This window comes from Capra hircus, chromosome 19, assembly GCF_001704415.2.
Source record: "Capra hircus breed San Clemente chromosome 19, ASM170441v1, whole genome shotgun sequence".
Classification (NCBI taxonomy): Eukaryota; Metazoa; Chordata; class Mammalia; order Artiodactyla; family Bovidae; genus Capra; species Capra hircus.
Genome location: NC_030826.1, coordinates 8,258,561 through 8,281,959, shown reverse-complemented (window position 1 = coordinate 8,281,959; position 23,399 = coordinate 8,258,561). Strand labels below are relative to the sequence as shown.

Sequence of the window (23,399 nt, the reverse complement as noted above, 5' to 3'; positions counted from 1 at the left end):
GGCCGGAGAGGAAGCCCAGATGCGTGGCCGTCTGTCCCAGCGGGGCCAGGAGGAGCACCCAGATCTCCGCTGCGGGCGGCAGGTCCTGCTCGTGCGCTCGGTGGCCTGAGCTGCCCCTGCAGTAACCCCCACCAGCCTGCCCCAGTCCTGGGGGCTGCCGGCTCACAGGTCTCTTTGTCCCCAGCCACCCGGAGGAAGCTGTTTGAGCTGGCCAGGGCCTTCTCAGAGAAGACCAAGATGAGGAAGTCAAAGAGGAAACACTTGCTGAAGCATCAGTCGTATCCTTGTCCAGCCTGGCACTGGGTGGCGGCGCCAGTGGATGCCAAGGGCACTGAATCCTGCGCTGTGCTCCCTTGGGCTACGCCCTCCCCAGGAGTGGGACGGGCCCTCCCTCGCCCCTGCTGTCTCCACGGGAGCCTTATCTCTGGGTGCCATTTCTTGACACCCCCACCCCCGGCATGGGGAGCAGGCCAGTGTCAACCAGCTTTGGGCTCAGAAGTTGTCCTACCACTTTTTAACTTCTTCTCTGGGATCATCTTGGGAGAAAGCTTGGTTCTTCCATCAAAATCAGCAAACCTTTCCCTGATTTCTTAAGTTGAATTGCTCCACAGACCTTCCCACCTCACTTCACAGATGTTGGTCCTGCCTTCTCACTCTTAGTTCCTCCAGTGAAAATACGGCCTTCCACAATTTTACCCAGATTCCCACCCATGCTCATCAGACAGGGCCCAAGATATTAGATGCTGAGCGAAGTGAAGTGAAGTGAAGTCGCTCAGTCATGTGCGACTCTTTGCGACCCCATGGACTGTAACCCGCCAGGCTCCTCCGTCCATGGGATTTCCCAGGCGAGAATACTGGGGTGGGTAGCCTTTCTCTTCTCCGGGGATCTTCCCAACTCAGGGATTGAACCTAGGTCTCCTGCATTGCAGGTGGATGCTTTACCAGCTGAGCCAACAGGGAAGCCCAAGAATACTAGAGTGGGTTGCCATTTCCTTTTCCAGGGAATCTTCCCAACCCAGGGGTCAAACCCGCGTCTCCCGTATTGCAGGCAGACTCTTTACCCTCTGAGCCACCACAGCAGCCAAAGGTGAACAGAAAGAAAGTTGTCCCCAGACATGGGAGCCGGGTGAGAGAGTCAGGGCCTGGCTACTCAGTAGACCCCCAGAAAAGGAGCCTGTGGGAGGTACTGGGATGTTGTCAGGGGATAAGGCTGGTGTGAGGGAGGCCACCTGAGCTCTGGCTGGGAGGTAGAAGGCCGGGGCCAGAGCGTGGGGAGGCCTGGGAGCCCCGAGGCAGTGCCTACCAACTCCTGGGACAGTTTTCCTGAACGGCCCGGCAGGCTGGGGGCTGCGGCATCAACGGCCAATCTCCTGGATGACGTGGAGGGCCATGCTTGTGGTAAGGTGGAGAGGGCAGGGAGGCTGGAGCTTTGAGTTGCCAGAATGGGTAGTCCTCCAAGAGTAGGGCCTGGGTGTTTCACAGGTGAACCCAACCAGTCAGGGTGGGGACTCCCAACTACGGGACACATATCAGGGTTGGTGGGCAGGTGACCCAAAGAAATCGGTCCCCCCAACTTGGTCCCACTTTATCAACTACGCCAAAGCCTTTGACTGTGTGGATCACAACAAACTGGAAAATTCTTCAAGAGATGGGAATACCAGACCACCTGACCTGCCTCCTAAGAAACCTCTTTGCAGGTCAAGAAGCAACAGTTAGAACTGGACATGGAACAACAGAATGGTTCCAAATAGGAAAAAGGAGTACATTAAGGTTGTATATTGTCACCCTGCTTATTTAACTTATATGCAGAGTACATCATGAGAAATGCTGGACTGGAAGAAACACAAGCTGGAATCAAGATTGCCGGGAGAAATATCAATAACCTCAGATATGCAGATGACACCACCCTTATGGCAGAAAGCGAAGAAGAACTAAAGAGCCTCCTGATGAAAGTGAAAGAGGAGAGTGAAAAAGTTGGCTTAAAGCTCAACATTCAGAAAATGAAGATCATGGCATCTGGTCCCATCACTTCATGGGAAATAGATGGGGAAACAGTGGAAACAGTGACAGACTATTTTGGGGGGCTCCAAAAATCACTGCAGATGGTGACTGCAGCCATGAAATTAAAAGACACTTGCTCCTTGGAAGAAAAGCTGTGACCAACCTAGACAGCATATTAAAAAGCAGAGACATTACTTTGCCAACAAAGATCTATCTAGTCAAAGCTGTGGTAGTCATTTATGGATGTGAGAGTTGGACTATAAAGAAAGCTGAGCACAGAAGAATTGATGCTTTTGAACTGTGGTGTTGGAGTAGACTCTTGAGAGTCCCTTGGACTACAAGGAGATCAAACCAGTACAGCCCAAAGGAAATCAGTCCTGAATATTCATTGGAAGGACTGATGCTGAAGCTGAAACTCCAATACTTTGGCCACCTGATGTGAAGAACTGACTCATTTGAAAAGACCCTGATGCTGGGAAAGATTGAAGGCGGGCGAAGAAGGGGATGACAGAGGATGAGATGGTTGGATGGCATCACCAACTCGATGGACATGAGTTTGAGCAAGCTCCAGGAGTTGGTGATGGACAGGGAGGCCTGGAGTGCTGCAGTCCGTGGGGTTGCAGAGTCGGACACGACTGAGCGACGGAACTGAACCTGGTCCACATTGCCTTTCCTTTCCTTTCACTTCCTAAAGGGGGCCCAGCCATGTCTCCACCTAGATCTTTACCTGGAGCACAAAGAGCCGAGTGACGCTTCTGGGGAATATTCTCTTGGGCGTGAGGGGACAGACAAGCCCAGATGCATGGAGGGACTGTACCTTGAGAACCATCCTCTGGGCAGTCTCGGTGTTGGGGCCCAGAGGCGTTTCTGCCTCCATTCAGTCCCTCCCAGTGGCATGTGGGCCAGAAGACACTGCCTCAGACCTCCTTGGGCCCACAGCTGAGCCCTGGTTCTGGTGCCCCAGAGTAGGAGGGCCCTTCAGTGGTCAGGAGACATCCTAAACAAGGGCTAGGAGGGCCTCGGAGGTCATCGGGACAGTCCCGCGTCTCCCATCTCATTTTATAGGTGAGGAATCTGAGAGAAGAACTTGAGTTCTCCGAGCTCAGAGATGGAGACAGGGCAGCAGGCAGGGGTCCTGACCCCACGTCTGTAGCCTCTGCCCAGGGGTCAGCATGTACTTCAGCCACTGCAGTGCAGAGGGTGGGTCAGCCATCTTCCCCAGCCTGGGGGATGTGCCTGAGTGAGGATGTGCAGTGGGGAGGCTGAGGTCCTTTCCTCTGCTTTTCAGATGAAGACTTCCGGGGAAGGCGACAGGAGGTGCCCACGGTGGAGGAGGCGCTCAAGGAAGGGCAGTAGGAGGTAAGGCCCGGGGCCACTCTCCCCAAGACTGCGGGCTGCACGCCCCGGCCATCTCCCCGGGGTGGGCGCGGCAGGCTCAGGCAACTAGATGCTGCAGGGCCTGGCTTCTTCCCCTAGGCGTTGTGACAGGGGAGCTCATGGTTGGCATTTTCTCCATTACTTATTCATTTGACAAAAGATAATCACAGCTGCCTGTGCCAGATGCTAGCAACAGGAAACGAAAAGCCAGCTTTGACCTTGAATAGTTGACAGCACGGTTGAGAATAAAGTCCAGGACGCACAGAGCGCACTGAGAACAGCGTGAGAAAAGCCGAGATGGCTTCACCCCGGCTGGAGCCTCACCGTCCCTCGCTCCACCGCAGCCGGCTTGGGCTTCGTGGACCAGGGGATGTTGACGCCTCCCCCAGGACCACCCCCTGGGGAGGACCAGGGGATGTTGACACCTCCCCCAGGACCACCCCCTGGGGAGGACCAGGGGATGTTGACGCCTCCCCAGGACCACCCCCGGGGGAGGACTAAGGGATGTTGACGCCTCCCCCAGGACCACACCCAGGGGAGGACTAAGGGATGTTGACACCTCCCCCAGGACCACACCCAGGGGAGGACTAAGGGATGTTGACACCTCCCCCAGGACCACCCCCGGGGGAGGACTAAGGGATGTTGACACCTCCCCCAGGACCACACCCAGGGGAGGACTAAGGGATGTTGACGCCTCCCCCAGGACCACCCCCGGGGGATGACTAAGAGATGTTGACGCCTCCCCCAGGACCACCCCCGGGGGAGGACTAAGGGATGTTGACGCCTCCCCCAGGACCACCCCCGGGGGAGGACTAAGGGATGTTGACGCCTGCCCCAGGACCACCCCCTGGGGAGGACTAAGGGATGTTGACGCCTCCCCCAGGGCTGGAGGACCCCGTCCCGCCTCCAGCCCCTCCCCCTGTCACGAGGCTGCCTGCCCACCCTGCACCGATGTCTGTGCTGGTCCCAGAGTATGGGGGACGCAGCCAGGGACAGTAAGGGGCCCTCCGTCCTCAGCCTGGGCCTCTGGCCCTCACGTCCAATTGGCTCGCCACTACACCCCCATCAGGCACCTTCACACCATACTGTGCTCCGAGGCTTTCCTCACCCGTGTGACTGCAGCCTTGCGTCCCTGTCATCTGGAATGCTGGAAAAAAAACAAACAAACCCAGCCAGGGGAAGGACCCCCTCCCACACAATGTTACTGCCACATCCTTCCCGCTGGCCCAGAGCCACCCCGTCAGGAGCTTGCTCATCACTTATTTCTCTCCTGAACGGCCCACCTTTTCCCTTTCTAGCTCCGTCCTCAAGCCTACATACCCCCGCTTCCCATCTTAAAAGCCAGGAGTCCTCAATATGCTTTGAGCCACCCAACCTGCAGAGAAGCTGCACCCTCCTTTGCCCACGCTGGGTTGGCTGCCCCCCACCCCCAGACTGACTCACGGTCACCTGCCTGCTCGGGGGCCTTTGACCGATCCGCCCCCGGTGCTGTCTTCTGCCCGCTGTGCCCATTGCCTCCCCGCGGCCTCCTGTGGCCCCAGCAATCCTGGGCCCCCTTTCTCTCTGCTGTTGATTCTCTGTGTGCCTTTGGGCCCCCGGCGCTCCTGGCAGCTCTGGCCTTGACCCCCCTCGAAGTCCCCCTTCGCCCCACTCTCCCAGCCGTGCCACCAGCCTCTCTGACGGCAACACTCATGTGCGGTTGGCTCCAAAGCCTGACTCTCCGTGGTGGTTCTCCAGATCTGTCCCATAGCCCCCGCTGTGCCCACCACGGTCTTCCTGGCCCCGGCTGTCCACTCACTGAAGCCAGAGAGTCCCCTCCTCCCGACGTCCCCCCTTCACTTCTCTTCTTTATCCCTCTCATCACCACCCTGCAGACTCTCGTCACCTGGCTCACTGCTGTGGGCTCTTCCCTGCCCCTGCCCTCTCAGCCATCACCAGGACGCCTCTTGAGTCCCGTCTCTCCCTCGTTCTCTGAATGGGTCTTCCACATAAAGGCTCTTTGGCTTGGTGTGGGGTCCCACCAAGTTCCGGCCCCATTGTGCTTTTCTGCCCCCACAAGCGCCCTGGGTGTAGTTCCGTGTAGTTCTGCTGAGTTCCCTCTGCATCTGGTCACAGAAGAGGTCAGGCAGCCGGCACAGTTCTCAGCCCTCTACAGACAGAAGCTTCACATCCACCAGGTGTTCCAGACCCCCACTCCACCTCCAGCGGCTGGAGGCCCCCCTGGTTTGCACGTTGGGATGTTTCTAGACCTTGGATTGGCGTGTGTGACCCTAGCCCAAGTTCTGAGGCTGACACAGAGTCCCTGGGGGAAGGAGAGGGCCCCTGTCTTTAGAAGCTTCTGCCTTGGACTCTTTCTCCAGGAGCTAGTGATGAGGGAAGTCCACGGGGCTCTGTTGAAAAAGACCTCTCCCATCCTCTCTCCTTCCAGATACCAGCAGTTCCTCCTTGCCGGGGGCGATCCGACCGGCAGAGGCATCCCAGCTGCCGTCGGACAGATGGTGCTTCAGTTCTGAGGCCTGGTGATTCTCTGGCCACAGTCCAGCCCAGCCACTGCCACTTTCCAAGGGACTCAGAACTTCCGAGTTGCCCGCTGTGACTGCAGGAAGGGAGGAGCGTGGAGGCAGCAGCCAGCCACAGCGCCTCTGTAACCAGGCTGTTCTAGGGGGAGTGGATGGAAATGCAGGAGCTAACCCCTCTTCTGTTAGAGAAAGAAAGCCCAACAGAACAGAGAGCAGGCAAGGTGGGAATTCCCGAAAGGGGAGGGTGATCCTACCAGAGCCTTCTTGGCCTGAGGGTGGAGCCCCTGCCTCCCTCCTGTCCTGCAGGAGAGACCACAGACACGGCCTGACCCCCCGCCCTCACCCCCGCTCCCTCTGGGCACCTGGGGCCCTTCCTCCCCGTGGCCGCCTGCCTGTCAGCGGCCCTCCGCTGCACAGAGCCCTGTCTGAGGGGTGGCGGGCCCTGCAGAGCCGCGTGCCGCCTGTTCCACATGGGCTCCTTGCTGCCTCTGTTGGGGGCTGGCAAGGGTCCTCAGAGGGATCCGGAGACAGGCCACCCTGGAGCTGGAGGATTCTAGCGGGGGCAGGGTCGGGCGGGTAGGGGGGTCTTCAGTCTGGCAGAAGACAAAAAGCTGGTTCTGGATGGGATCCTGCAGCCCCTGTCCAGCGGCGCTGAGCTCCCATCTGGACTAGATGTTCTGCTGCCTCTGGGTGGGCAGCGATCAGTTTCTTGGTAACCCCGGGAAGGTGTGGGATTGGGGGCATGAACAGGAGGCTGCCAGCCGGCCTGCAGCCCTGGGCCACAAGGGCGTGCTGGGTGCCCCTTGCCGAGAGCGACAGGGTGAATGGCCAGGTGAACAAGGGACCTATGGACCTGAGCCAGCACCAGCCACTGCCAGTGGGAGGGCTGGGGGGTGGCCAGCCCCGCCTCTGTGGCCCCCCGCCTGGAGATGGGGGTGTGCTGACCTGGGGGAAGCCTGGGCGGGTAAGAGGCTCCAGCTGGAGCGGGGAGTCCGCCCAGCTGCACAGCGTTGGGGCATTAAGAGGAGACGGCAGGCCCGCTAGGGCTGGGTGACCACAAGTCACCCTGAGATAAAGAGGGCCTGGCGCGCCCCACGCAGTGCCCGGGGCTGGGGGGACCCTGGCCGCCTCCCCGTCGCGCGGAAGTGCAGTTGCCCTTCGGCTCCCCACTGATCCCCCGCAGCCCCCGCACGATAGAGGGGAGCCCCAGTCCATGCGTGTGACCCTGTTAGTTCTGCCTGTCCTCCTGTGGGTTTTTTCCTGGAGCTGTTTCGTAGGAATTGGTGTAATAAAGACTTGGTGTTCTCTTGGTGCTCTGACTTGACGGCACCTGGGCTGACCCTCTTCTCCTCTCTGCACCCCGCATCCTTGGGCACTCCGCACCCCAGGGCCGCCGGCCTGGTGCACCTGCAGCTAACACAGGCCCGGGGTGCGGCCTCGCAGGGGCCCAGTGACACCCGTGTTGCACCACAGCCTCGCCCGCCTGCTGGGCGGCCCGCTTTCCTGTCTGCCTGAGAAGGTAAACCGCTTGCTGACAGTCTGTTGCAGAAGCTCCAGCCGATCACCTCCCTAAATAAACAGAAAGCTGCCAGAGTATCAGCTGCCTGGGGCTGTGGGAATGTGCAGTCTCAGACTTCAAAGGGCCCACAGAGATCTTCCAGTTCAAATCTCTCTGGCTTTCTCCCTACTGCCTTCCGGGCCAGGGAGCTCACTGCCCAAGGAGGGAGCTGGTGCCCTTTTCAGACAGAGCAGTTCTCAAGGTTGAAAAGTTCTTCCTGGTATTGAGCGGTGGGCCTCCTTGTGGCTTCAACCACACGTATCTCGATTCTGGGCTCGAAGTCACCCGGGCCAAGTCTCTTCCAGTGCTGTATTGGAGTACAGTGGCCTTTCTTCGGGATAAACAATAATGCAGTTCCCTCCTGCCTCCCCTAAGAAAAGATTCTGCTCGGACCCCTGCCCTACCCCCGGCCCAGGTAGATGAAGTTGGTCTCCTAGATGGACATACCCGCTGATGCCCCAGACAGACCTGGAGTTTGTGTGCTCAGCTGCGTCCTACTCTGTGATTCTGTGGACTGTAGCCTGCCAGGCTCCTCTGTCCATGGAATTTTCCAGGCAAGAGTACTAGAGCGGGTTGCCATTTCCTGCTCCAGGGGATCTTCTTGACCCAGGGGTCAAACCCTCGTCTCTTGCATCTCCTGCATTGGCAGAGGGACTCTTGACCACTGTGCCACCTGGGAAGTTGAGTCTGGACCTCAGCAAACCAAGAGGAAACTAAAAGACACTTGCTCTGTGGAAGGAAAGTTATGACAAATCTAGACAGCATATTAGAAAGCAGAGACATCACTTTGCCAACAAAGGCAAAGAAAGCTTACCAGGCCCTGCAGGGGTGCAGAAGAGGAAGCCCCGGCTGCACGAGTTCCTCCTGGCTGAACGGTATCTAGAGCACCTAGGAAGGCGTCCAGCTGGGCCAGGTGACTGCCCCAGCCATCTACCTTCCCGTTCCGCTCATCTGTGGGTTCTGGGCTCTTGGGGTCCACAAGGTGATACCTGCAGATTTATCTTCTGCAAAAATGAATCCGACTATCTGGACTTTGGTCCAACCAGAGCCCCTCCCACTTTTTATGCTTTGCTGTCCTCGGGGCTCAGTCCCAGCTTGAGAGGAGCTCATGGGACTAGGGAGTGCTGTGTCCAGAGGAGCTAGGCTGTTGATGAGCACAGCGGGGTCTCAGCCTCCCGCTGGGCTCACGTGTTTATTTCTGGCTGCGCTGGGTCTCCGCTGTTGTGCAGGGTTTTCTCTAGTTTCCGTGAGCGGGAGCCACTCTCTAGGCGCGGTGCATGAGCTGCTCATTGCAGGGCGTGAGCTCTAGGGTGCACGGGCCTCAGCAGTTGTGGCACGCTGGGCTCAGGAGTCACGGCTCCCAGGCTCTAAAGCGCAGTAGAGTGGCGCCCAGACTTAGTTGCTCCAAGGCACGTGGGATCTTCTCAGACCAGGGATTGAATCCACGTCTCCTGCATCGGCAGGTGGATTCTTTACCACTGAGCTGCCAGGGAAGCCCCTCTCTAGTGTCCCGAGGCACCGGCTAGAGGGTTGAGGCTGCACGAAACACAAGAGAACTTGGTTTGAAGAAGACAGGCATGATATGAAATGAAGATGCTGAGAGCTGCTTACTCTATGTCAGTCACTTTTTTGGGGTGCTTTGTTCACATTATTTTATCACGCAACTATGCTATGGAGTCAGTATTAATACTTCCATTTCCCAGATCAGGAAGCTGGAGCACAGAGAAGATCAGGTCCTTAGTAAGTGGTACTACCAGAATGTGAACCCAGGCAGCTTCCCCGGGGGCCCAGCTGGTAAAGAATCTGCCCGCAATGCGGGAGACCTGGGTTCAATCCCTGGGTCGGGAAGATCCCCTGGAGAAGGGAATGGCTACGCATTCCAGTATTCTGGCCTGGAGAATCCCATGGACTGTATAGTCTATGGGGTCACAAGGAGTCAGACACAACTGAGTGGATTTCACTTTCAGCGGAACTCCGAGCTGGTGCCTGAACACTAGGTGATACACTCGGGTGGGGGAACAGGTGGTAAGACTTAGAACCCTTGCATAAATGCAGTCTGTAGAGCCCAGAAAGGTCCACCTGCTTCAAAGCCTTTCCGACAGCATGCCCGAAAGTCAGCTATTAGCATCCTTTGTCTGGTTTTAGTAACAGAAACAATATCTTAGCATTTCCGTCAAACGGCAGATGTGCTGCTGAGGGAGAAGCGCTGCGCCCCTTTTGTCCAGTATCACAGCCTTAGACTGATATTTGTTGGCCTGGCTCGCTGGGCCAGCTGGAGGAAGGTGTGGATGTTTCTGGAGCTGGTAGTGGGGAGGTGGGGTGTTGAGGGGGCTGTGTGGGTCTACTGCCACCTGGTGGCTGTCTCTCAGAAGTGGCGGTTGCTGGTCACTGCAAGGCCAGACCACCGCCATCCCAGAAGGGAGACCTCAGCACCTGTTTTTTCCTCAAGCCAAACAGACAGAGGATGTTTACTCTGTTCACATGGTCTTATGTTTGGTAAAATTTGCAAAGATATTTTTGTACTCTTTTTTTTTTCTCAAAAGGGTCACTAAGATTATATAAGCTTCAGGCCCCACAAAACTACCATCTACGCTGCCTGTCATTTCTATAGAGTCACAATTAAAAAAAAAAAATCAATCCAGGAGGATTATTCCAGGCACTCTGCAAGAAGTACTGGTGGAGCTCAATACAAACTCAGCACAAGCCTGCCTTGCTCTGATCTTGCCATTCAAAGTGTGGTCTGTGGATACGGTGACCAACTGTTCTGGTTTTCCAGGAATGAGTGGTTTCCTCCGATGTAAAACTTTCAGTGCTAAACCAGGAAAGTCTGGGGCAAGCTTGGACAAGTTTATGGCTCTTATCTGCAGACCAGCAGCCTCGGTGTCAGCCTGGAAGTCTGTTAGGATTGCAGAGTTTCAGGCATCACTCCAGACCTACTGAGTCAGAATCTGCATTTTCTAAGAATTCTAGGAGCTTCAAGGGCACATTAAAGATGGAGGGCTCTGCTTTCCCCAAGAAAAGAAGGGCCCATACCAGCCCTGAAATGTGTGCTTTCAAGGGTCTCATCTTCTGCTGAGAAAACCCCATAGGGTGATTCCAACTGCCCTTTAATTTTGATAACCAGAGGTCAGGACTAACTGGCTCCTATTTCCTTGGCTACCAGAGGAGCCACGGTGATACTGTGAGACCTCCCAGGGCAGGTAGGCATAAAGTGCTTCTCTCTCCTTTGCCTGAACTGGATTATTCTTGGGGATAAAGCTGCTGTTTGCTGAAGCATTGAATGGGCAGCCATGTGAAAATGCCTTGAAAACTGTTAGGTGTGCTCCGTGATGGCTCAGATGGTAAAGAATCTGCCAGCATTGCGGGAGACCCAGGGTTGGGGAGATCCCCTGCAGGAGGGCATGGCGACCCACTCGTATTCTTGCCTGGAGAATCCCGTGGACAGAGGAGCCTCGTGGACTGCAGTCCATGCAGTCGCAGAGTCAGACGCAACTTAGCAACTAACACACACACGACTGAATAAGTTGTGATTTATTGCTCTTAGGCATGGAATGGTCAGAAGTCATTATCATCATTACTCCTATTTGTTGAGCAATTACTATATACCGGGCATGGTTTTAAGCACTTTGCAGTGCTTAAAGGGAGTGCCCTGACTCCTTACAACAAGGCTATGTGGTGGGTGCTATGATGTTGCCCATTTCACAGATGACAAAGCTGAGGCCCAGAGGTTTGTAAAAGGGATCTGTCAGTGAGGCACAGAAGACAGCCAGGACTGGAAGTGAGCCAGGGCATGATGGGGTGGAGGACTGCTTCCACTGAACCACAGCTTTCTCCCCATGGGTGGACCCAGGGAAGGCCTCCGGCGAGGAGCGCTGAGATCACTGCATCCTCATTTGCCCTATCTTGGTTTTATTTCTCGGTGCTGTTCAACGAGGAAATTCTTTCAAAGAGTCAGCTCTAGGCTCAGCACCAGGCTGGGTGTCAGGAGGCAGAGATAAGCATCCTGGTTGCTGCTTCAAAGAGGCCCAGACTCAGACAAGCAGTGTTACGACACCAGGCCGGCCATATGGGAGCGATAAGCTGAGGGAGTGGACAGGCCCCGGGGACACATCAGTCCGGCGGAGTGTGTGCTGGGCTGACACACCTTCCCGGCTGACTGTGAGAGGAAGTGGAGGCATGGACCTCGAATTGGGGAGGGTTTGGGCCAGGAGGTGAGAAGGGACCCTCCTGCTGCTTCCTTGAGGACCCCCCGCCTCCATGCGCTTCACCTTCCTGGGCCCTGCCCTGTGGATTGAATGTATGTCCTTGCTTGCCTCCTCTCTCAAAGCAACAGCTAACTGCTCCCTGACCCTGGCCCCCCACCAAAGGTGAGCAGCAGTGTTCAGGATTTCATCGACTTGCCAAAGCTGTTCTGCCACTGGAAATGCTCTTTCTTTCTTGCAGACAGACAAACTCCTGGGCACTAATTACAAAGATGTGGGCAGAATGTAGGGAAGTCACCAGGGTGGCCTGGCCCCTACAGCTGGCACAGACGGGCACAGTTGGCCGTGTCGAGGCCTAAAGGGAAGGGAGGTGACAAAGGCTGGAAGCTGGGGAGAGCTGGGCATGAAGAGGCTGCCCTGCAGACTTTATGGTCCTGGACTGTACAGGGAGGGGGCGATGGCAGGGGTGGGGAGCAACTTCTATCTCCTTCTTCTTCCCTGTCCCAGGCCAATGCCACCCATTGGTGATAACTGGAACCCGACTGGGAACAGAGGGCAAGGGGCTGGAGGATGCAGTCCTAGAAGTCAGCCTCCGGGCGTACAGAGCAGGGTGAGAAGGACACAGAGAGGGTGTGGCCGTGGGAGGGAAAATGGAAATATTCAGTACAAGCACTTGCTGCTCAGGGGTGTGGGCTGAATTGTGTTCCTCCAAAATTCATACGCGGAGGTCCCAGTACCTCAGGATATGACTGTGTTTGGAGATAGCCTCTTTAAAGAGGCATTTAAATTAAAATGAAGTCATTAGTTTGGGCCGGAATCCAGTGTGGTGGGGTCACAGCAGAGGACACAGACTCACACAAAGGGATTATCGTGTGAAGCGTGGGGGAGATGACGGCTGTCTCCAAACCCGGGAGGGAGACCTCTGCAGAAACTAACCCTGCCAACACCTTGATCTCTGACTTCCAGCCTCCAGAACCATGAGACAATAGATTTCTGTTCAAGGCATTTGTCCTGTCGTCTTTTGTTATGGCAGCCCGAGCCAGTCAACAGTGTCAATAAATTATTCAGCATATGACATCAATTATGGATTTTCCTCTCTTGTCTTCCTCTCCGGACAGCCAGTTTCTCTAGGACTCAGCACCGGGTCAGGTAGGTGCCGAAATGTTTCTGGGACAAATGGATCATTTAACAAGAGAAGAAAACATTAAGGTGATCTATGAAACAGCATCAAAAGGCTAAAGCCTCAGGTGGCAATCAGTGGATTACAGGACACAACCGCAAGAGTGATGCCGTGACAGCCACTAGACTTGTTTGTTACTCGCCAGCCCCTGCTGTGTGCCAGACACTGTGATTCGTGCTTTACACGAATGATCGCTTTTAATCTGCCAACAGGACACTTAGATAGCTGACAGATGTCAGCTGGGGAAACAGAGTCTTGAAAAGTTACCTGAGTCCCCAAGATGCCAGGATTAGTGGGCACATCGACCGTGTGATACGGTGGGACAAAATGGGGCAGAGTGGTGTCATGGGAGGAATATGGCCTTTTGGCTGGAGGAGGGCATGGCGACCCGCTCCACTGCTCTTGACTGGAGAATCCCATGGGCAGAGGGGCCTGGCGGGTTACGGTCCATGGGGGCGCAGAGTCGGACACAACTGAAGTGACTGAGCGCACAGCAAGCATGGCCTATTTGGAGAGTTTACAAGCTCTATTCTCTCATCTGTACGACAGTCAGGACATGACCGACGGCCTCAGGGAGTTGAACAATGGGAGGAGATAATCCAGGTCTCTGGAGTGGTGCCTGGCATGGATGCATCAGCTTTTTGCAGCCTTGAGAGGCCTGGGTAAGGAGACAGAAAACCCTGACTGTCCATTCCGCTTGCCCCTAGCTTCTCCTGCGTGAAGAGCGAATGCTCACTGAAGTGCACACGTCCCCTTGCAGGCCCAGAGGCTTCCCAGTCCATCTTGGGGTGTGTGTGTGTGTGTGTGTGTGTGTGTGTGTGTGTGTGCTAAGTCACTTCAGTCGTGTCTGACGCTTTGTGACGCCATGGACCGTAACCCGCCAGGATCCTCTGTCCATGGGATTCTCCAGGCAAGAACACTGGAGTGAGTTGCCATTTCTCTCCTCCAGGGGATCTTCCCGACCCAGAGATCAGCTTGAACCAGAATCTCTTATGTCTCCTGCATTGGCAAGCGGCTTCTTTCCCAGTAGCCCCACCTGGAAAGCCCACCCTTACTCTACCCGTTAATATTCTGTTCTCAGTCACAGAAGCATGAAATAGGATGCTGGAGGGGAAACTTTGAAGGCTCAGAAGAGGAAGGGACTTCCCTAAGAAGATCTCGAGAGAAAACTGCCCCCTTGCAATCCCTCCCCCACAGACGGTTTGGGTCTTTGGCTCCCCTCCCTGAACTTGGAATGAGCCCTTCTCATTCTTTAGCAGCAGTAACTGGGTGATGGCGGTGGCCCGCGGGGCAGGCCTGAGTGGGAGAAGGGAAGTGTGTCTGTGGTCGGGGTTGGCAGCTGGCTCTGACTTGGACAGAATTAGAAGCTTGTTTTGAAGCCTGGAAAGACTATATTTAGCTGGGAGCGTGTTTACGCTTCCTAGAGCAAGGTCTTACAGACCTGCCTAGGACTTCATGCTCGGCCCAGCGGCCAGACCTATGCTCTCTCTTCCCTGTTCCAGAGGGTCCCAAGGCAGCCGCGAAACCCCGCTCTCAGGCCCTGGCCTCAGATCAGCCTGTCCCCGGCCCCTGGGGCCTATTTTTCCTGTCTTCCTCAGCCCACCAGTCTCCAGCTGGAGGCACTGGTAAGGGGCATTGTGGAGTCCCAGAAAGTGCCCAGGCGGGGCTGGAGGCCTAGCTCTGACTGTTACTTATCAGACAAGTTACTTAACCCCCTGTGGCCTCACATTCTCATCTATAATGAGGATAACAACAGCCGCTTGTGGATAGGTGTGTGGATTCAGTGAGATAACACAAAGACACAGTAACAGCTTATGAGACAATCCCCTCCTCCACCTCACCAGCCTCCTAGAAGAGGACTCTGGGATGGCTTGACACTTTTTCTTGCTGATAAAGATACTGGACTCCTGAGAGAGAGCTTGTATGTACGTGATTCAAAACTGATGTTGAGATTTGCTGCAAGCAATCCAAGGTTTTAAATTCTACCCTGGAAGTGAACATGAAAGTGAAGTTGTTCAGTCGTGTCCGACTTTGCGACCCCATGGACTGTTGTTCAGTTGACTAAGTCATGTCTGACTCTTTGCGACCCCATGGACTGCAGCACGCCAGTCCTCCCTGCCCCTCACTATCTTCTGGAGTTTGCCTAAGTTCATGTTTACTGAATCGGTGATGCTATCCAACTGTCTCATCCTTTGCCGCCCTCTTCTCCTTTTGCCTTCAATCTTTCCCTACATCAGAGTCTTTCCCAAGAGCTTTTCCCTTAGATTCAAAAGTTCAGAAGTGAATGCAGGGGCTTCGCTGGCGGCTCCGTGGTAAAGAATCCACTGCAGTGCAGGAGAAACGGGTTTGATCCCTGGCCTGGGAAGATCCCACAGGCGTGGGAGCAACCAAGCCCGTGTGCCCCAACCGCTGAGCCGGCGCTCTGGAGCCAGGGAGCTGCAATGATTGCGGCCTGAACGCCCTAGAGCCTGTGTCCCACGACCAGAGGAGCCGCAGAATGAGAAGCCCGCACGGCACAACCAGAGCAGCCCCTACTCAGCTGCAACCAGAGAAAGCCACACACCAATGGGGACCCAGCACAGCTCTCCCCACCGCCCCAGAAGACCTCTGTCTTCAAAAAACACCCATGAATATAGACTCTTCACAGGTCAAACTCTGAAGGGACACATAAAGAAAAAAAGTCTCTCTTCCCCTCCTGCAATCTCACTGGAGATCATCAACTTTCACAGCCCATGGGCGCCTTTCCACATAGTTTCTGTCTCCATGCAAACACAAACACTGGAAAACGTTCTCCTTGTAACAGGTTAAAGACGCTTCTCTGCAAGTTCCTTTTTCATTTTACAGTAAGTCACGGGCATTCATCTGCGGCAATACATGTGGGTCTAGCTGGTTGGTGTTAATAGCTGCATAAGCCTCCACTGATTATATGAAGCATAGTTTTCCAGCCATTTCCCGCTCGATGGATGGGAGGGTGCATCACGGACAATGCTGCAGCGACGGTCCTTGCACAAATATCCTTGTGAAACTGTGCTTTAATTTCTGCAGGATACTTTACGCAAAGTATGATTATGGGGCTAAAAGGTTATCCTGAGAGTGTATTTCCCCCAGATTTTTGAGTTTCCTTCTCGGAATTTGTTTGTTCCGGACACTTTCACTTTTCAAGCTCCAAGGAGCAGCTAGCTAGCGACGCCTCCCGGGGAGAAAACACTAGCTGTCTGCAGCGACCGGATGCAGGTGGCGCTTCAGGGCCAAAGGGTTTAGTGGGGAGCGCTTAAGGGCAGGAGATGCAGGAAGGAGGCTTGGGCTCCAGAGTGACCCTGGTCTGGTGACGTCCCTCCACGGGGCTGGGTTTCCTTCTGCATAGACCGTGATATCGTGGTCCCGGCGCGGGTTGGAAAAGAATTTCCAGACATTAGACAGAATGAAAGAAGAATAAAGCTTATTAGAGTGGGAGATGCTGTTAGAACAGCGAGCCAATTCAAGGGAGAACCGACCTTGAATGGGGGAGGGGGGTCCTTCAGTTCAGTTCAGGGGGGTCCTTAGACCACTTTTATAGCCAGGGTACAAGGAGTGCGATAGGGGTCTTGCGGGTCATTTGCTGATTGGATGAGGCTCCTATACTGGGTGGGGGAAAGAGTAGGGCAAATGCCTCCCCCCTACGGGGCAGGAGGCGAGACAGGTTATACTGTTCCATTAATAGTTACACCGTGGGGGAGGGGAGGACGATGAGGGTCTGGTTTTTCCGTTCCTGCGTTCCAAGACCCTCCTTGGTTATCTGCTCTTCCGTCCTTGGGTCACCACATGTGGCTCCAACCAAAATGAGTCGCAGACGGAGCCTAGAGCTGGTGATCTCTGATCTCTGCCTTATGAATTCCTCGCCTTGTTGGCTCCCTCAGGACCTAGGCTGCGTCTCCCTACTCTCTCCCCATCATCTTCCCTCGTTCCTTGAAGGCAGCGGTGGCCAGAAAGGGTAAAGCGACAATTAACCCCTCCCCTGGATCGGTCATGTATTGCTTTTGCCCGGCTGTGGCTCTCTCCCGCCCTGGCGGCTCGGCTATCGAGTGCTCCTGTCTGAGCCTGGCGTGTAGCCGAGGGTGCGGAGATTCGGCCATCCTTTGCTTCTGCCTGGCCCCGCCCTCCCGTTGAAGCCGCAACCCGGGCACTGCGATCGGTGGCTCGGCCCGCGACTTTCTCCCACTTTACCTGCCGCAGGCGCTTCCGGTTCCGGTACAGGGACAGCGCGGGATCCAAGGTCCCGGGCATGGCGGGGAGCCGGCTGGAAACCGTGGGGAGCATTTTCACGCGGTGCGTGCTCGGAGCCGGGGGTGTGCCGAGGGCGCGAGGGCGTCTCCCCCTTTTACGCCCTTTCTTGGGTGGGTCTGATCCTGGCCAGGCCTCTCTCGTGCTTTGTCCTGCTTCTGAAAAATTGTGCTTGGCTGCGTCACCCCTCGAATTTCTTAGCTCGCACGTTCAAGATCGCACCTTTCCGCTCTCCAAGTGGAAAATGAAGTGAAAGTCGCTCAGTCGTGTCCGACTCTGCGACCCCTTGGACTACACAGTCCATGGAATTCTCCAGGCCAGAATACTGAAGTGCGTTGCGTAGCCTTTCCCTTCTGCAGGGGATCTTCCCAAACCAGGGATCAAACCTGGGTCTCCCGCATTACAGGCGGTTCTTTACCATCGGAACCCAAGAATACTGGAATGAGTAGCCTATCCCTTCTCTAGGGGATGTTCCCGACCCACGAATTGAACCGGGGTCTCCTGCATTGCAGGCGGATTCTTTACCAGCCGAGCTCCAAGTGTAGGTCTCTGGGAGAAGTAAGGGAGGATGGGGCTGTTGGGCCTGGCCAGAACAGTCTTTGCATTTTCCTTGATGGGACGTGGATGAGGCGAGGGGAGTGGAACGCACATGAGAAGGTGGATTAACCCTGAGCACTGTTTGGTTGGTTTGGAGTTTGGAAACATTTTACCATTTAGCAGGTAGAGGACCCCCTACCTGCCCTCCTTCCGGTTGTCTTCTGGACTCCGCGACCCTGCCAGTGTCTCAGGCTGCATCAGGGGCTCAGACAGGCTGTTGTCACTTACTGACCTTTGTTCTTTACCCTTCCTTCAGGACGCGAGACCTGATTCGGGCTGGGGTGCTGAAGGAGAAACCCCTTTGGTTTGACATATATAACGCCTTCCCTCCACTGCGGGAGCCAGTCTTCCGAAGGCCTCGCTTGCGATATGGCAAAGCTAAATCTCCTACCCAGGACATCTTTTACCACGAGGATCAGATTAGAGCGTGAGTGTGGAGCCCATGCGGTGGGCCAGAGGCGGCCCAACTTCAGAAGGAAAGGTTTAGCCAGCAGACTGGCCACTTAAATAGGAATTGAGTAAGGACTTGCCCTGTGTAGGTGGTCTTGTCCATCTCGCCAGATTAGGGAATCAGTGCCCCTCCCCCAGGACAGAGAAGCAGAAGTTGGGAGTAGAACCTGGTGCCCAGCAGCTGACCAGCCATTGCAGTTATAGTTACCTGTTTCTGGGCATCTGTTTGGTCGCTGGCACTGTGTTAAGCCCCTAGCAAACGTTACTTCATTTAGGTCTTACTCTAACCCTGCAAGATAGGTATCCTCTCCGTTTTAGTCATGAGAACTGTGAGGCTCAAGGAGGTCAACTTGACTGGGAATTCACAGGACAAATCTCTTTCCCTTAAATACTGATGTCAGTTTTTAACATCTGGAATGTTAGGATCAGAGACTGTGTCTAATTGAAATGAATACATATCCCTTATTCTTGCCCCTATTCCTGAATAAGAAAAAAACTTAGAAAGTCATCATATTCTTTATTGAGGTCCAGGCGCCCACCTTTCCCTCGAGGAACACCATACTGCCCCCCTTGCCCAACACGCCTCTGAGGTAGGAGAAGAAGTATGTTCTGGCTCTATTTGGAAATTTTCAGAGATCTTTAGGGCATTAAGTGTTTTTCCAGTACTTTCTGGTCTGGCCCATTCCATTCACTTGGTCGGGATGCTCTCAGGGTTATTTGTATGCTAACATCGTTGGTGCTTCTGCGGTGTGGGTGGCAGTGGAACTGGGCGGTGGTCATTGAAGAATGAAACATTTTACTGCGTCCTCTTTTGTTGCTCGTAATGCCCAGATTATAACACTGGACCTAAATAGTTTTTTGAACCTTTATCTTTTTTGGCTTTTTTGGTTTGTTTTGGTGTTTTTGATACTTTAAGGACTTACAACAACAAAGTAAATTTCAGGTGTATCAAAGTGAGTGTGTGCTTGCTCAGTTGCGTCTGACTCTGCGACCCCATGGACAGCAGCCCACCAGGCTCCTCTGTCCGTGGGATTCTCCAGGCAAGAATACTGAAGTGGGTTGCCATGTCCTCCTCCAGGGGATTTTCCTGACCCAGGGATAGAACCTGAGTCTCCTTTGTCTCCAGCATTGGCAGGTGGACTCTTTACCACTGAGCCATCTAGGAAGCCAAAACCTTAGTGGAAAAAGCGAAATCATGAAAGTAATAGAAGAAAACATGGGATAATTGAAAAATAATCCCAATGATGTTGATAAAAGCCTGCCTACGTGTGACATAAAAACCCAGAAGCCAGGGCTTTCCTGATGGTTCAGTGGCTAAGACTCCTTGTTCTCGATACAGGGGACCAGGTTCAATCCCTAGTCAGGGAACTAGGTCCTACCTGTCGCAACTGAGAGTTCACATGCTGTAACTAAAGATTCTTGTGCCATAACTAATTCCTGGCATAGCCAAATAACTATTTAAATAAACATTTAAGTTAAAAAAAAAAACCCACCAAATCTAGAAGCCATAAATGAAAGCATTAAACTTTTCTGCACATAAAAACTACCGTAAGCAAAATGAAAAATCAGCTGACATACTGGGAAGAGCTTTGGCAACGTGTATGACAAAGGGCTAGTTTCCTGTTTATGTTGCTGTAAAGTTTGCTTGTAAGTCTATAAAAAACTAAAAGGAAAAAATGGGCAAAGAACATAGATAGGTCACAGAAAAGGGAATTCCTTTTTGCTTTTAAACATGAAAAGATATTGAGTCTGATAAGTAAAACTACAGTGAAGTACAGTATGTGACCTGTCAGACTAATAAAGATCAAAAAGTTGGGAAATACAATTTGGTCAGGGTTTGGGGAATAGGCAGTCTCCTATCTGCCTATTGATACCCTTGTCTGGGTATAAATGGATACAGCTCCTCCCTTTGGAAAGCGTTCTGGCAGTTTGGAAGGTCAAATTACAAATTAAGGTATCTTGACCCAACAGTACTATTTTTAAAAACTAATTTTTTAATTTATTTATTTTTGGCTGTGCTGGGTCTTCATTGCTCCAAAGGCTTTTCTCTAGTTGCGGAGAGTGGGGGCTGCACCCTCGCAGTGCCCAGGCTTCTCAGTGCAGTGGCTTCTCTTGGGAAGCATGGGCTCTAAGGTGTGCGGGCTTCAGTGAGTGGATGAAGTCGCTCAGTTGTGTCCGACTCTTTGTGCCTCTGTGGACTGTAACCTACCAGGCTCCTCTGTCCGTGGGATTCTCCAGGCAAGGATACTGGAGTGGGGTGCCATTTGTGGCAAATGGGCTCAGTAGTTGCAGCTCCTGGGTTCCAGAGCTCAGGCTCAGTAGTTGTGCACGGACTTAGTGGCTCCGTGGCATGTGGGAGTTTCCTGACCAGGGATCCAGCCCGTGTCTCTTGCATTGGCAGGTGGGTTCTTCACCACTGAGCCACCAGGAAAGCCCCAATAATACATTTTTATGAAGTGACTCCATAGTACACCAAGAGATGTAGATAAAGGTAATCACTGTAGCACTGAAATAGCCAAGGACTAAAAGCAATCTACATGCAGTGAGTTGACATGATCTCTGAGAAATACTAAGTAGAAAGGCGAGATGTGTTTACTGTCCTGGGGGTTAAACTGTGTGGCTGAGCACAGGGTATGATAGATACGTGTGTGCTCATATTGATAGAACATTCCTGGGTGGATACACAGGAAACTGGTTAGTGTTGCTTACAGGGAGGGGAACTGGGAGATTGGGGTACAGGGGTGAGGGGGAGTGCTGCTTTTCTCTGAATACCTTTCTGTAACATTTCATGTATTTACCATATGCACACATTGCTTATTGAAGACAAAAGCTGTTTGGCTCAGGGTCTGTAAGTCATGTTATCCTCAATTTCTCAGGGTCCAGCAATTATTCTTTACTCCATTCTTGGCCACGATCTATAATTGGAGATTTTCATTGTGGTGTTCTGTATTTTCAAGGAAATTTTATTCAGCCTATGGATCTGGTCCAAAAGCTTTTGAGCTGTTCAACCCAAACTTCAAGTCTACCTGCCAACGGTAAGTCAGTCTACAAGTCTTGGGTTACCTTCCCTTGTTTTAGAGTTTAGTTGTCAGTTTGAGGAGGCTTGTTGAATTCCACTTGAGGAAAAAGAGGTTCCTGTGGGAAGCTCTCTTAAGGGAATACTTGGTACTGTGTAACAGCAGGATTTGACAACTCTCAGTATACAGACCAAAGATGTGACTGCTTGGAATTCTAGGTTCGTGGAGAAGTACATTGAGCTACAGAAACTTGGAGAAACAGATGAAGAGAAGTTATTTGTGGAAGCAGGGAAGGCTTTGTTGGTGGAAGGTGTCATTTTAAGACGAGTAGAAAAAGCGAGGACTGTGAGTATTTTATTATCACAGCTATTACTAGGACTGATTGTCTGTCGGAGGTTAAAGGAAGGCCTGGTTTTCTTTCTCCATCCACGGGTCCGGATCAAAGCCTGTCAGACTGAGTAAGCTAGAATGCTGTGGTAAGGATTGCTGCCTGGATCAAGTGAATTGTCGTGAGGGCTTTTAAAATTGTGATTCTGTAGAGCCTTTTCATGCTTATTGTGTGTAATTGAATTTGACCTGAGATAGTAATGGCTAAATTTTTGACTCAGTGATAGAATGTGCCTAGCCATATATTAATACTTTCAGCCAATTGACTGATAACATTTGAGTGACGTACTTATATCTGGTGTTTTAAGCAACAGGAAGGTAGTCAAGTTCCCCAGAAATCTGAATCCATGGGTGTCGAATCCCAAACTGCGTTGGAGGAGAACCCGCCTCTGAACGAAGTTCCACAGGCCCAGCATCTGGAGGCACCTGGAGAAGAGTTGAAAGGCCTCTCACCTCCCTGAAGAACGTGGATACCGTGTGTACTGACATCCAGACTGGACTCACTGCTGGAACGTTGAACTGGTTTTACCAGTTGAACTTTGTAAATGTTTCCTGATCGCTGAGGCATCGTGCTTGCCTTCTTTGGGTTCCCACTTCTGGGTTGTCATAAAGCTCTGTATTATGGTTTGGAGAAGCAGTTATGTGAAGTTTTATGTTATGGTGGTATTAAATAAAGAATTCCTCGGTGCTTATAAAGTAAATTTACTCAGAAATTGTAAATAGCATAAGAAAACCTTTATAAGTATTGTTTGAACGAGATTCACTCTGGGTTGGTTTGCTTGGAGCCTTGTGTTCACATTTGATTCTCTGGTCCGTTTCTTTTCTCAGAACCATCCGACTGTCGCTTCCATATCACATGTGGTTCCCTGGCCAGCTGTGTCTGTCTGTGAATAATCTTTGTACTGTTTGCTTGAGAGGCCAGGCTGACTTGTGCTTTGCAGTAAGAGCAAGGACCTATCACTGATGATGAAGTAAGGTCAGAACTACGATCTCATGAATTGAGTGCTGGAGACAGCGCACACCTGCACATAGTAGGCTGCTCAGGAAAGATTCCTTGAATGAATGACTGATCACATCTAGCTGAAAAATGAATTCAGATGATGTCTCTAGATACCTGAGCTGCCGAGAGGGATGACGCTCCCCACCCCCATCCGCCTGCCTCCCTGGTATCAAGCTCTCCTGCTTCATTCCTTTTCTTATCTTTTGCTGAATAAACACTCCTCAGCCAGTATTAATGAGCTTCTTCAGAAACTTCTTCCTTTCAAACCCATGTAGCTTTCTTCCCCTATTCTTTGTGCACAGTGTCTTCTGTCTCCTGGTAGGTTAGGGGCAGGGCCCCCATCCCACCATCCAGACACCTTGCACACAGTACTCAGGTCATGGAAGGTCAAGGAGTGTACGAGGCAAAAGCCATTCTCAGCCATATTACTTCCCCTACCCCCTACCTTTGTCTTTGTTCCTCTTGTTTAGGGAATGCTTTGCATTTAGATGGGGAAGTAGATTATGGCCATTCAACACTGGGTGCCAAATACCAGGCCAGACCTTGGGAGAAGAATTTCAACAGCTGGAAGAGACTGTTCTGTGCTCAGAGGAACAATCGGGGCTGACTTGTTACCTTTCTAAACCTTTCTAGGATTTAAAAGGCAGTTTCTTTGTCGTAATAGTGAAAATGTTTTAACAATTTATTGGTTGCATGGTTAAAAATAATGCCCATGGTGAAAAGCCAGCATCCTCCCCACTGTATCCCCTGACCCTCCTCTTTTTCCTTCCGTAAGGCCACCACTATCACCTGTTTCCAGAAGGACATCCTGCGTAGTGTTCTATACCTGGTTCTCCACTTCAAGTCTCAGG

General features: G+C 52.9%; 2 protein-coding genes across 3 annotated transcripts in view; both read left to right on the top strand.

Annotated features, from left to right (window-relative positions):
* CUEDC1 (CUE domain containing 1) overlaps nucleotides 1-7,216 on the top strand; it is an 84,826-nt gene extending 77,610 nt beyond the window's left edge. The window contains exons 8-11 of the mRNA XM_018064101.1: nucleotides 185-278; nucleotides 1,340-1,398; nucleotides 3,290-3,360; nucleotides 5,807-7,216. Of these exons, the coding sequence (XP_017919590.1) occupies nucleotides 185-278; nucleotides 1,340-1,398; nucleotides 3,290-3,357 (221 nt within the window). The 3' untranslated portion in view covers nucleotides 3,358-3,360; nucleotides 5,807-7,216. The remainder of the gene's footprint in view (nucleotides 1-184; nucleotides 279-1,339; nucleotides 1,399-3,289; nucleotides 3,361-5,806) is intronic.
* On the top strand, nucleotides 16,982-22,253 carry MRPS23 (mitochondrial ribosomal protein S23). Of its 2 annotated transcripts, none has more exons than XM_018064100.1 (5): nucleotides 16,982-17,142; nucleotides 17,951-18,121; nucleotides 21,021-21,179; nucleotides 21,380-21,506; nucleotides 21,857-22,253. In XM_018064100.1, exons 1-5 carry the CDS (start codon nucleotides 17,099-17,101, stop codon nucleotides 22,007-22,009), a joined length of 654 nt encoding a protein of 217 aa, XP_017919589.1. In that variant the 5' UTR covers nucleotides 16,982-17,098; the 3' UTR covers nucleotides 22,010-22,253. The 2 variants fall into 2 exon arrangements, with proteins under 2 accessions (XP_017919589.1, XP_005693149.2); XM_005693092.3 differs by having other exon boundaries at nucleotides 16,987-17,142; nucleotides 21,102-21,179.